General features: G+C 43.8%; 1 protein-coding gene across 5 annotated transcripts in view; it reads left to right on the top strand.

Annotated features, from left to right (window-relative positions):
* The window catches only part of WDR7 (WD repeat domain 7), a 799383-nt gene that overhangs the window by 721891 nt on the left and 63424 nt on the right, over positions 1–14068 (top strand). Inside the window, exon 28 of one of the 5 annotated variants that reach the window (XM_063959737.1) lies at positions 7940–8037. The exons of the other annotated variants lie outside the window; for them this stretch is intronic. Coding sequence (XP_063815807.1) covers positions 7940–8023 — 84 coding nt within the window. The 3' untranslated portion in view covers positions 8024–8037. The remainder of the gene's footprint in view (positions 1–7939; positions 8038–14068) is intronic. 5 annotated transcript variants of the gene reach the window in all.

Genomic DNA, 14068 nt, shown 5'->3' with positions numbered 1-14068 from the left:
AGCATGCTGAGTTGCTGAAACATTATGTCTAAAGCTGGAAAGATCAATACTTTAATGAAGAAAGTAAAGCAGGTCATAAGTTGGAGGGTTAGAAAAATCACCCACACATGTACCGTTGTAGGGAAGGATACCTAAACACAAGATGGAACGTTCTCCACAGACAGAAATGAAGACGTTGGTGCAAAGTGCAGTTTACAGCCTAAGGAAATGCTGTAGCCTCATGGACAATATAAAGATCTAATTGCCTGTATGAAACCAGCTTTTGTTGCTAAAAAGGAACAGAATTTCATGAGTATAGAGGTGGAAGAAAGATTTTCCCATTTAGGATAAGGTTTCTGTGGTTAATTTGATGAAATTAAACAAAGGACCAAGAGAATTTGATTTGGACCATATGGGTGTCATATATACAAGTGTCTTTGTTTGGGGGGAAAAACGTTCCAAAAAGCGTGGTGTTCCTTGTATATCCATTAGTTAGGAATTAATCCTGAAAGAATGATCACACATGGAGAAATTTTAGTCTAAGACTAACAGACTAGAATATATGTTTTCATTTAATGGTGAAGGTATATAAAAATGGATGATGGTCCCTAAAGTAGATAAAGCTATATCTAACATATCTAGTAGAACTGTCCTTTTATTTGAAGATGGGGGGAAGGAGGGGGGAGGTCTCTTAAAGACCCTATGGGGCAAAAGATAGAAAATGCTTTAAAAACACAGTATATTTCCTCAGGTACAGCATTGATACCTGGAATCACCGTAGCTACAGTTTGCTCAGATTATGGGGATGAACCCTTCAGATGGATGACCAGGAGGAGCTGCTAAACAGACTCTTGCAGAAGGGATTTTTATACCACCATTGTTTCCTCAGCTGGAATTATGGCAAAAGCTGTTGTTCTAGAAGAGCACTTTGGTTATGACCTTAAACAGTGGATCAACAGTCTAAATTCATTTGAAAGGAGGTTATTTTTGTTGGTAGCCAATTCACCTACCTGTATATTTTTGGATTGTGGGAGGAAACCGGAGGACCCGGAGGAAACCCACGCAAGTACAGGGAGAATATACAAACTCCACATAGTTAGGGCCATGGTGGGAATTGAACCCATGACCTCAGTGATGTGAGGCAGTAATGCTAACCATTACACCATCCGTGCTGCTCATATACTATTGCAGCAGTTGTGCAAAGCGTCCCTTCTCGGCGTGCCCGGTCCAGTGCATCTCTGCTCCCGCCGAGCATCTTCTTCACATCTTTTTTTTGCTAAGATGTGTGTCTTAGTCATAATCAGATGCAACAAGACTGCACTGGTAAATTTGATATATGTGACATTTGTATAACTGTGTGCGAATAAGGCAGAATCTTTATACGAAGGGCTACAATACTGCGGCTTTTAACCTCTTGTGTTTTGTATACGGATTCAGACTCGGTCGCTCACAGATATGCAATTGTTGCATGTGAGATTAGTGCAGTCTCATGGGTGTTGCGACTGAGACACGCATTGAAGGGAAAGAGAAGCTACACCACTCAAAGTGTCTCTTTTGCACCAGGTGTCTCATGCCCAGTGCTGCAGGTATGGCGGTACGGACCGATACTGCATACCGCTTAGAAATTTGCAGCCGGTACATGGTACCGCCGGCAGAACCACATTGCAACAGCTGTGTCCAAGGGGAGGAGAGCGCAGCCTCCTGCCCTTTAGTCCGGTCTCCGGCGGTGGCGGGTATGGATACCCGCCACTGCCGGAGACTGGACTGAGGGGCAGGAGAGGCACTGCACTTTCCTCCCGTCACACACAGCAAGCGGCAGAGCAGATCCTGGTGGGAGCCAGTGGCGGTAAGCAGCATTACTAGGGGCATAAACCTATATGTATCTGGCACTGTGGGGGCATATGTGCATCTGGCACTGTGGTGGCATATGTTGATCTGACACTGTGTGGGCATATGTGGATCTGGTACTATTGGGGGCATATGTGGATTTGGCACTGGACTACTCGGGGCATATGTGGATCTGTCACTGCGGGGGCATATGTGTATCTGGCCTTGCTGGGGGTATATGTGTACTTGGCACTGTACTACTGGGGTGCATATGTGTATCTGGCACTGCTGGGGGTATATGTGTATCTGGCACTGCACTGCCTGGGGCATATGTGTATCTGGCACTGCTGGGGGCATATGTGTATCTGGCACTGCTGGGGGCATATATGTATCTGAAACTAGACTACTGGAGTTCATATGTGTATCTGGCACTGCACTACTGGGGACATATGTGTATCTGGCACTCTGGGGGCATATGTGAATCTGGCACTGTGGGGGCATATGTGGATCTGGCACTGCACTACTGGGGGCATATATGGATCTGTCACTGGACTACAGGGGGCATATGTTGATCTGGTACTATTGGGGGCATATGTAGATCTGGCACTGCACTACTGGGGGGCATATGTGTATCTGGCACTACTGGGGGCATATGTGTATTTGTCACTACTGGGGGCATATGTGTATCTGGCAATACTGGGGCATATGTGTATCTGGCACTGCACTATTGGGGGCATATACGTATATCTTGCACTATTGGGGGCATATGTGTATCAGGCACTATTGGGGGCATGTGTGTATCTGGCCCTCCATATTTCCCCATTTTCATTGGCCACACCCATTGTTTTGGTACGCTTGCACACAGTACCACTAAGAAATTGTTTCTGCTTGCATCACTGCTCGTGCCGCATGGTGTAGTGAGGCTTACTGTATGAGTAAACACCTGTACTTTTTTTTCAGTGGCCTAACTCTATGGTGAAGGAAGGGTGTAATGATTATAAGTTGTGCGCATGCGTAGATAACAATTGTACGAAGTGATGTGATTTAGGGAGGGGATCCTGCTAAGCCTCCCTAACGACGCTGGACTCTCATGAAGTGGTAGTAACACCATGCAGGGACTGCTTAGCTGTTTATGATGAGTTGACTAATTTTGCCGTCCCCTTAGATGTCTATGGGCACGGTAGTAAGGGTTGATTATCAGGCAAACATCTGGGAAATGTAATTTCTCCTTGCATTACCCCTTTAATAAATTGGATGACGTGCTGCGATTGATATTGTACAGAGGAAACTTCCAGATTCTCCGGATTGTTGGCTGATTGTAATGTACTAGCCCTTAAATATAGCGGCTTTTAGGCGTTATCTTGCCCACATGGCTAAATTTCTGGTTTCTTAGACAGAAATATAGAAATATAAAGCATTCTGTAGTTGTCAGCAAAGTCTATACAAGTCAGAAGCAAAACATCTCCGGCACAAGCACTTTCATAAAATCCTGTCGGGAAATCCTTTTCTAACCCTAAGAAATGAGAAGGGCGTTAAATAACAGGGGTGGTGCCATTGTTCCACGTAATACAAAGTGCTCTGAATATTGTGAATGAAGTAGTGTGTTATAAAGGGAATATAATACATTATAACTTGTTTTTTTGTGGAAAGAAATTGTGTTTATTGAATAAGTTTGAGTCCTACTAGTAAGATTCCAAAGGTGGAGGTCCGATTTTCTGTGATGGGCGTGAAGAGGCCCCAGGACTGACCAGGAAAAGGCGCTTCACCACCAGTAATGGTGCGCAGGAAAATGAGCGATGTTTGTCTACTCTAACACCCAGATGTGTCCTCATTCATCTAGCCTCAATACGCCATGCAGCGCGAGATGTGATCTGCTAGGTCCCATGCAACTCTGCTAACGTCTGGCGTCTGTTTTTTAGGACGCACAAGGAGACTGTGCCGATTAATGTGGTATATGACACTTGTATATTGTGAAAAACACAATAAGGCTAGATCAAAGGAGCCACTATACTTGTATATTGTGTGTGCCTTGTATATTGTGTATGACAGAACAGGACTTTGTATTGGAAAAGAGCTGCAGCTGCTACATTGTAGCACTTCGCGTGCAGATTCAGAGACTCATTCGCACACAGATATACAAGGATCATAGATCACATTCATCAGCGCAGTCTCACCTTGCATCCTGGTTGCATTCTGATGCAAGTAAGATATATATTTTTGCAATAAGGACCCCCGGTGCTGGGAGATTCTCACGCTACCTGACATGCCAAGAGGAGCTGTCTGGCGTTACTGCAGCAAAGATGTATGAGGACAAATCTGTATGGTGATGTGTGCAAGAACGTTGCTATACAAGACTTGGGTTATGCCCGTCCTGATATCCCTTCACACATGCATGAAAATCCCGGGATTTTTGAATGTCTGAAAGCAAATTACGGTAGAAAAAGTCCCAGGTTCCTGCCCCTGCTTTATACCAGGTTCGGGCTCAGACCTGGGAATTTGCTGTCTTGCTAGAACTAGAAATTTCTCGGCTCGCAAGTCTGAAAGGGGGATTCGAAATGCTGGGACCCACAGTCTGTGCAATCAGACCCAAATGTGTTAAGCTTTAAAAAGTGAATAAGTAGAGACGGATAAAGAGTGATAAATGACCGGCCAATCAGCTCCTAACTGCCATGTCACAGGCTGTATTTGAAAAATGACAGTTAGGAGCTGATTGGCTGGTACTTCATCACTCTTTATCTGTTTCCACTCTATCACTTTAAGGCTTAATACTTTTGGGCCCCAGTGTGGTGCCTCTCAGGCTCTGTTACAGGGTGCAGCACGCTGCTAGGCATGTTTATAAAACATTTGAAACCGCACAAAATTGTAGTAAAGACTTTCCAATGTCCCTTGAATGTAAGCACATAAATGAGGTTAGATCAAAAGAATTAGTTTAAAAGAACATTGTAAGGGTCTAATTCAAGGTTGATCGCAGAAGCAAAGTCTTCCTCTAATGGGCAAAACCATGTGCACTGCAGGTGGGGCAGATATAACGTGCAGAGAGAGTTAGATTTGGGTGGGGTGTGTTCAAACTGAAATCTAAATTGTAGTGTAAAAATAAAGCAGCCAGTATTTACCCTGCACAGAAACAAAATATATCCCACCCAAATCTAACTCTCTCTGCACATGTTATATCTGCCACACCTGCAGTGCACATGGTTTTGCCCATTAGAGGTAAGAATTTGCTTTTGCAATCAACCTTGACTTAGGCGCTAAGAGTGGAAACAAATTAAGCAGTGACGTACGCTCTTTGCACCATGTACCGTGCACATTTCCATTCAGATCCACATCACACCTACTTGGAACAGACTAATTGATCTAAGCTCGTTCCCAACACATGTATTGTGGGTATATAGCAATGTATGTGCCAAGTGGGCAGACTATTGTATCCGCACAGATAAGCTCGGTGTTGCCGCATATTTTGTGACCTTCGTGTTCCAAATTGTTTTAAAATAAAATAATTTCTGTGTATTGTGCTGACATCTCTGATGACAGCCCACAATATCGATATTTGGTTTAATTAAGAAGGAATTCAGTGAACGGGAAAAATAAAAATCCCAGAATATTTCTCTCAACCCATTATTTGCGCACGGTACATCTCTAATAGGATTGAAAGACCGGGCGAGATAAGATACAGTACGTAAGCCTATCTACAGCAGCAAGGGCAAACGAAGCCAGGGGGAAGATTTCCATTGCAGATTCATCCACGGATATATGTGGCAGTCAGCACTTAACTAGGCTTTTTATCAACACCTCTGACCTCCACTAACCACTTCAGAAAATGTCTGTAAATATGGGGCATGCACTGCCGATATAGAGACGCTCAGCGTGGAAAACATCTATTGATTTAGAGGTTTGGAATACGTTAGATTTTTCTCCAGCAGTAACACACAAGGTAAAACTAATGTACCTCTAAATTGTTTAGTTTTGACTGCTACATACAGCACTATCTATTCATGCTGTATATAATATTATGCAATCTCAAAGTTTTATTTATTTGTATTGTTTTGTGGTCTAGGTGGAACGCAGTTTCCTGATTGATTAGTTTTATATTTATTATAAGCAACAGGTCGCGATTTATCAAAGCATACTGTCCAGTAGACATTGGTTTCAATTTGGATTGTAAATAACGTTCCGTAGTCCAGGATAATATTTTAAATGAAAGCATAATTGACATTATACTAGTTTTCTTTCACCAATACAGCACTAACGTGCGTTGATTTTAGGATTATATATATATATATATTAGATATTCAGGATTGGTTGGTAATTTGCGCAGTTATGTGGTCACGCAATGCTTACACTCTCCTCCATCATCTGTTCTGTCTCTGTACACGTAAGCAAGCTTAAGCGCAAAATGCATCCAACTCTACATAGGCATATATAATACATACAGATGGGTCCATGTTTATCTTGGCCTTTAATAGGATTAATTGAGCCAGGTCAGTCAGACTTAATCCCCTGATGTAATGACTTATTCCCCCGATGTATTGTTCTCTGTATTGTATTGCATCTGAGAACAATAGATGAAGAGTTTATGTTAATAAACCATGGTGTGCCTAGGCGCAGCAAAGAAGTCAAGATAAATGTGGACCCATCTGTAGATAGACCATGTGTGCTTCTGCTGACAGTTTTCCTAACAAATCCCTGATGACCTGGGAAAAGCAGCGACAGAATACACTATGAAGGTTAAATTGTACAGGCCCCTCTGTCATGTCGCTTTGTCCGACTTGAAGAGCAAACTCTTTGAACGTGCGATACGGTTTACAGCTTATTTTTTTACCATTATCATTTTGAAAGCCATACAAATGGACGATTAAAAAAGAAAAAGTGGTGTCAACCTGTTTTTGCTTTTTTAAATGATCGCCCCTTTAAACCATCGGGCATACTCGCCAGAAACTACCCAGTGCCTACATCGCAAAGGCTAAAGTATTTATGCCTTAGACCAGCGGTTCCCAAACTTTTTTTTAATCACGGCGCCCCTAGAGCATCAGAATTTTTTTCACGGCACCCCTAGGCCAAAAGTTTCTTATTAGAAGTGTGGAAAGAAATACTAAATTAAGTACAGTATTTTGTGTTTATATGTCATCCTTAGGTTTCTGTTATGTGGTGAGGGACATGATTTGCTACTGTGTCTCCATATATTTTATAAATGACAGCCACCAGCGCTGCTTTTCCCTATTACATTGATCATAAATAATTTGAATTGGTCCTGGACCACCAATCCAAGGCACCCCTGCAAGTTTCCCAAGGCACCCCAGGGTGCCACGGCACACAGTTTGAAAACCACTGCCTTAGACTATTTCTTTAGAACTGTGAACTTAAAATTTATTCAAACCATTCACATTTAAATGTTTTAAACACATGGTTATTTGAATAATAAATCTTCTGCAGAAATATAAGTAAGGATGAAACCTAGAAAACTACCTTTTTTAAAAACAACTATTTAAAGAAATTTATTCAGCTATTTACCAAAGCCCCAGTTCTATTTAAGTGTGAATTGTGTAACCGGCCAACTGACCCTTTCCTTTGTTTCCACCCAGAATTGATGAAGGGGATCTTTCACCTCTGTGGCGTGCCCTCTTTTGTTACGTACAGTCTATTTAAAGCTCTTAGCAAACTCTCCTCTCAAAGAAGCTGCTCAATCAATGTGCATGCTAATCAGACTGTTTAACATGCTAATTTCCCAGTTAGCATGCTAATCAGCCCAGCCACCATGGCAGTCGCAGCCATTGCATTAAACTGGTAACTGGTCAGAGTTGGGTTCGATGTAACTGAGCCATAGGCATTTGGATGCGACTTGTTGGTCCCAGTGCGACTTCACCAAAATTGTCACTAGATTTAAAACAGCAATTCGATTTACAGTGGAAAAAAAAATGGTCTTGCTTTAAAGCTAATTACCGCTTTAATTCTAGCAATTATCTCACCAAATAATGCGGGACCAGCAAATCGACAACCTACTGTGTTACATAAGGGACTTACTGTTTTCGTGCTGCACTGTCTTCATCTACAATAGCTTATATTTTAGTTTTATGGGCATTAGATTAGGGAAAAGCAGGCAAAATCAATAAACTTTCTATACCTCTCAATGTTGCAGTGTGAACCGCAGAGATGTATCCCCAAAGTTTTACTACCTATCTCGCCAGACAAGAGATGTCCAGGATATGTTCTCCCTGCATAGAAATCATGGTGAAGGTACATGTGTAAGGCAGGATCTTGGGACCAGGGAAACATCCCATCTGATGCAATCAGAGACTTCAGGTGTCCAAGCTTGCAGTCATCCCCAGCAGCTCAGTGTCTCCATTGCAGTCATCCCCAGCAGCTCAGTGTCTCCGTTGCAGTCATCCCCAACAGCTCAGTGTCTCCGTTGCAGTCATCCCCAACAGCTCAGTGTCTCCATTGCAGTTATCCCCAGCAACTCAGTGTCTCCGTTGCAGTCATCCCCAGCAGCTCAGTGTCTCCATTGCAGTCATCCCCAGCAACTCACAGCCTCTGTTGCAGTCATCCCCACAGCTCAGTGTCTCCTTTGCAGTCATCCCCAGTAGCTCAGTGTCTGCATTGCAGTCATCCCCAGCAACTCACAGCCTCCGTTGCAGTCATCCCCAGCAGCTCAGTGTCTCCGTTGCAGTCATCCCCAGCAGCTCAGTGTCTCCATTGCAGTCATCCCCAGCAGCTCAGTGTCTCCATTGCAGTCATCCCCAGCAGCTCAGTGTCTCCGTTGCAGTCATCCCCAGCAGCTCAGTGTCTCCGTTGCAGTCATCCCCAGCAGCTCAGTGTCTCCGTTGCAGTCATCCCCAGCAGCTCAGTGTCTCCGTTGCAGTCATCCCCAGCAGCTCAGTGTCTCCGTTGCAGTCATCCCCAGAAACTCACAGCCTCCGTTGCAGTCATCCCCACAGCTCACAGCCTCTGTTGCAGTCATCCCCAGCTGCTTAGTGCCTCCATTGCAGTCATCCCCAGTTGGGCATGGTGTCAGGATTTGCTTTTGTTCTTGGCTCAGCGTCCAAGCAGCTGGAGGTTGAGTGGCGAAAATTGTGAGGTCTGAGCAATTCCCTCTTCGTATGAAAGATACTTTATTAATTACTGGAGCAATCAGAAGGGGTTTCACTGAGGTGCACTTGCAGTCAGGAACAGCAGGACCTGCTAAGCAGATCTTACACAGTAGCAGGAAGGGCGATACTGTGGAGCCAGACTCTGAGAAGCAGCCTTCAGAGAGGTATACAGGATTATCAGATATTGCTCTGGCAATGGATGATGCACCTGGAGGGATTTAAATAGGACACCCTGTTAGTCAGTTGGCTGCAGCCGTCATACGCAGCAGGCAGGTCCTGGATTGGACAGATGAGAGGTCAGAGCTAGATCGCTGCTCCCATGTCTCCGCTACACAAAGTACTACTGAATAACCTGTCCTGCAGGACAGGTGAGTGATGAACCACTATGAAGCAGCATCGCTTTGTGCATGAATGGGTTTTGTTGGTCCGGTCTGTGACACATGGTCTCCTTTGCAGTCATCCACATCAGCGTGCGGCCTCCATTGTAGTCATCCACATGAGCGTGCGGCCTCCATTGTAGTCATCCACATCAGCGTGCGGCCTCCATTGCAGTTATCCACAGTACAAATGGCCACATTTATTTGTGCTGTAGTCAGCCATTACCAGGTTAATGAATTATAGTGATTCATGGTACATCCAGTTGTCATCATATTTAAGATTATTCCTGTGGTTTCATTGTAACTTAATTAATGCTGTCAATGCATTAACCTGACTATCCCACTAAATACAGTAGCTGAGCTGACAGCAAATGTATAAATATAATGAGGTGTTTAATAAACCTGTACACAGCTGATAGGGTTCCTAGTAAACATTTGCTTATGTTACTGAGAAGCCTTAGGAGATATTGAAGGGGCAGCACTATAGGAAAGACTGATGAACTCTAGTGCAAGTGTTTTTTACTGAAAATACAGTTCTGACAATTTCAGCTCTAGCTAGATTGTAGGAACATTTACTATTGTACAGTAGAAATGCAAACTTGATGACCTCACAAGAGCATATACTGTAACTTTCCGAAAGGGTGTGGCCTGACAATTGTCTCCAACGTATAGTTGTCAAATCCCCGCCCTCCCACAGCAACCTAACCCCTTGATACTAGTAAATGCCCATCTCCTCTGGAAGACCGTAAGGCAGGGGTGGAGCTGACACCTGTACAGTGGCGGTGTCCATTCATACTGGCCGTTTCGTTTGTGTCTTGTTAAAAATAATGAAATTGCTTTGAATTAATTAAATAAATTATTGACTTCACGTAAGCCACCGTATATGAACGTTCCACTTTTTTTTTGCATTTGGTACTCTCACCGATGTGGTATGCAGGTTCCGTGTGGATTCCGCTGAGCTATCATGAGGTGTTTGGTTTATTTTGGATGAACCGTAGGTTATTGGAAAATGTTACATTTTTCTTTATTATTTTTATTTCTTTATTTTTGTTTTATCTTCTATTTTGGTTGTTTCCTCCAGTCATAACAGTACTGTATATTGTGGGAAGTGTAACATGGCGGTGTCCTTCCCATAGCTCTATTGATTTGCCCTTCAGCTGTTTGCAGTGCATAGAGAACCCAGGGCCTTGTTGTTGATTATCTCTACACAATGTCTCTGTGAGCGTTATTGACCCATTGCAGCTTACTGCCTGTGGCTCTTGATTTTTCACACTGTCTCCATGACACTCATAATAAAACATACTATGTTATAGCCCCTCTACCGTGGAAGTCAACTTGTACAAACATTTATTGTGTGCCGTTCCGAGCGGTGCAGAAATTTGGCGTCCGTCTTCGGTAGGGTGCAGCCGTTCCTGTCAAATGAGTCATTTTTTTTTTCCTTTGTCTTTAAACGAATGCTGAATCCCTTTGTTTTCCATTGACGCAATTGTGGGACGTGCCTGGATACATAATGGACCCGCAGATGCACAGGAAAAATATTAATTCAGGTTTTCAACAAAATATTCCTGAGTGCTGTCTAGGGGTTTGCAATGAATATTACATTTCTTTTACTTGCTACAGTTGCTTTCTGCATATTTTTGTATAGGGCAGGGAATGTGATGCCACAAAACCTGACCTGTCCACCCATTAGCTGTTTTTTTTATGTTTTCAGGGGTAGCGAAAGGTGTGTGTGTGTGTGTGTGTGTGTGTGTGTGTGTGTGTGTGTGTGTGTGTGTGTGTGTGGTCTTATTTTTATAATTGCTATTATCGTATTTATAGGATGCGTTAATTAGGGCATGGGCATTTAGGTCAAATAAGCATCAATGTAGATCAGGACTGGGTAACCTATACCCTCTACAGTTTTTTTTAGAATTGGGGGGGGGGGGGGCACTTGGATGCTTTACAGCAGGTTACCTTCCTCTGTTACTGAAAGTGATGAACACGTGCCGTAATGGAGATGTTGTGGAGAAAATTGCAGGGAAGGGCGTTCACTTAAAGGCAGTCTTAACCCAAAAACATGTGTTCGCTTCATTGTACAGATATATCCACTTACAGTACATCTAGCATCCCCGCACATTATACAGCCCTTCTATAGTTTCGCCATGTTGTGGTGTGCCTCGCTAGCGTCGAGTGTCTTTATGTGCCACTTTTTCCATTAAAATGTGTCTTATTTGCAAAACCATGCGAATAGGACGCACAAGCAGCTAGGAAACACTGTAACGTAGCATTACATATGCAGATACAGCCGCAGGTGCACACAGATTATAGGCATGATGCAAATCATTTTAATCAGCAGAGTCTGCGTGTGCATTCTATTCGCATAGAAATTCAAATAAAATACATTTTAGCAGAAAAAAATACACCCGACACTAACAGAGTTGCATGGGACCAGTCAGCTCATTCACGCCAGGCATCTCCTGCTACATGGCATATTGAGACAAGATGTATGAGGACACAGGTATCTGTAGCAGCGGGCATATGCTAAACATAATTTTGTTATCCATCTATACAAGCTACAGATGTGTCCTCATACATCATTGCACTTTCCCTCTCGGCGGGCCAGGTCCCGTGAGACTCTGCAAGGGTCGGGCACCTTTGCCAAAAAATGCATCTTCAACTGCGATATATACATTGGCCATTCACCTGGTGACTGGGCTACGATATATACACTGGCCATTCACCTGGTGACTGGGCTACGATATATACCCAGGCCATTTACCTGGTGACTGGGCTACAATATATACACTGGCCAGTCACCTTGTAACTGGGCTACGATATATACACTGGCCATTCACCTGGTGACTGGGCTACAATATATACCCAGGCCATTCACCTGGTGACTATGCTACAATATATACCCAGGCCTATTACCTGGTGACTGGGCTACAATATATACATTGGCCATTCACCTGGTGACTGGGCTACAATATATACACTGGCCATTCACCTGGTGACTGGGCTACAATATATACATTGGACATTCACCTGGTGACTGGGCTACAATATATACACTGGCCATTCACCTGGTGACTGGGCTACAATATATACCCGGGCCATTCACCTGGTGACTAGTCTACAATATATACACTGGCCATTCACCTGGTGACTGGGCGACAATATATACACTGGTCATTCACCTGGTGACTAGGCTACAATATATACACTGGACAGTCACCTGGTAACTAGGCTACAATATATAGACTGGCCATCCACCTGGTGACTAGGCTACAATATATACACTGGCCATTCACCTGGTGACTGGGCTACAATATATACACTGGCCATTCACCTGGTGACTGTGCTACAATATATCCACTAGTCATTCACCTGGTGACTGGGCTACAATATATACCCAGGCCATTCACCTGGTGACTAGGCTACAATATATACACTGGTCATTCACCTGGTGACTGGGCTACAATATATACACTGGCCATTCACCTGGTGACTGGGCTACAATATATACACTGGCCATTCACCTGGTGACTGGGCTACAATATATACACTGGCCATTCACCTGGTGACTATGCTACAATATATACACTGGCCATTCACCTGGTGACTGGGCTACAATATATACACTGGTCATTCACCTGGTGACTAGGCTACAATATATACACTGGCCATTCACCTGGTGACTGGGCTACAATATATACACTGGCCATTCACCTGGTGACTAGGCTACAATATATACACTGGCCATTCACCTGGTGACTGGGCTACAATATATACACTGGCCATTCACCTGGTGACTGGGCTACAATATATACACTGGTCATTCACCTGGTGACTGGGCTACAATATATACACTGGCCATTCACCTGGTGACTGGGCTACAATATATACACTGGCCATTCACCTGGTGACTGGGCTACAATATATACACTGGCCATTCACCTGGTGACTATGCTACAATATATACACTGGCCATTCACCTGGTGACTGGGCTACAATATATACACTGGTCATTCACCTGGTGACTAGGCTACAATATATACACTGGCCATTCACCTGGTGACTGGGCTACAATATATACACTGGCCATTCACCTGGTGACTAGGCTACAATATATACACTGGCCATTCACCTGGTGACTGGGCTACAATATATACACTGGCCATTCACCTGGTGACTAGGCTACAATATATACACTGGCCATTCACCTGGTGACTGGGCTACAATATATACACTGGCCATTCACCTGGTGACTGGGCTACAATATATACACTGGTCATTCACCTGGTGACTGGGCTACAATATATACACTGGCCATTCACCTGGTGACTGGGCTACAATATATACACTGGCCATTCACCTGGTGACTGGGCTACAATATATACACTGGCCATTCACCTGGTGACTATGCTACAATATATACACTGGCCATTCACCTGGTGACTGGGCTACAATATATACACTGGTCATTCACCTGGTGACTAGGCTACAATATATACACTGGCCATTCACCTGGTGACTGGGCTACAATATATACACTGGCCATTCACCTGGTGACTAGGCTACAATATATACACTGGCCATTCACCTGGTGACTGGGCTACAATATATACACTGGCCATTCACCTGGTGACTGGGCTACAATATATACACTGGTCATTCACCTGGTGACTAGGCTACAATATATACACTGGCCATTCACCTGGTGACTGGGCTACAATATATACACTGGCCATTCACCTGGTGACTAGGCTACAATATATACACTGGCCATTCACCTGGTGACTAGGCTACAATATATACACT

The sequence above is a fragment of the Pseudophryne corroboree genome, chromosome 1 (assembly GCF_028390025.1).
Source record: "Pseudophryne corroboree isolate aPseCor3 chromosome 1, aPseCor3.hap2, whole genome shotgun sequence".
Classification (NCBI taxonomy): Eukaryota; Metazoa; Chordata; class Amphibia; order Anura; family Myobatrachidae; genus Pseudophryne; species Pseudophryne corroboree.
This window is presented reverse-complemented; position numbering and strand designations above follow the sequence as displayed.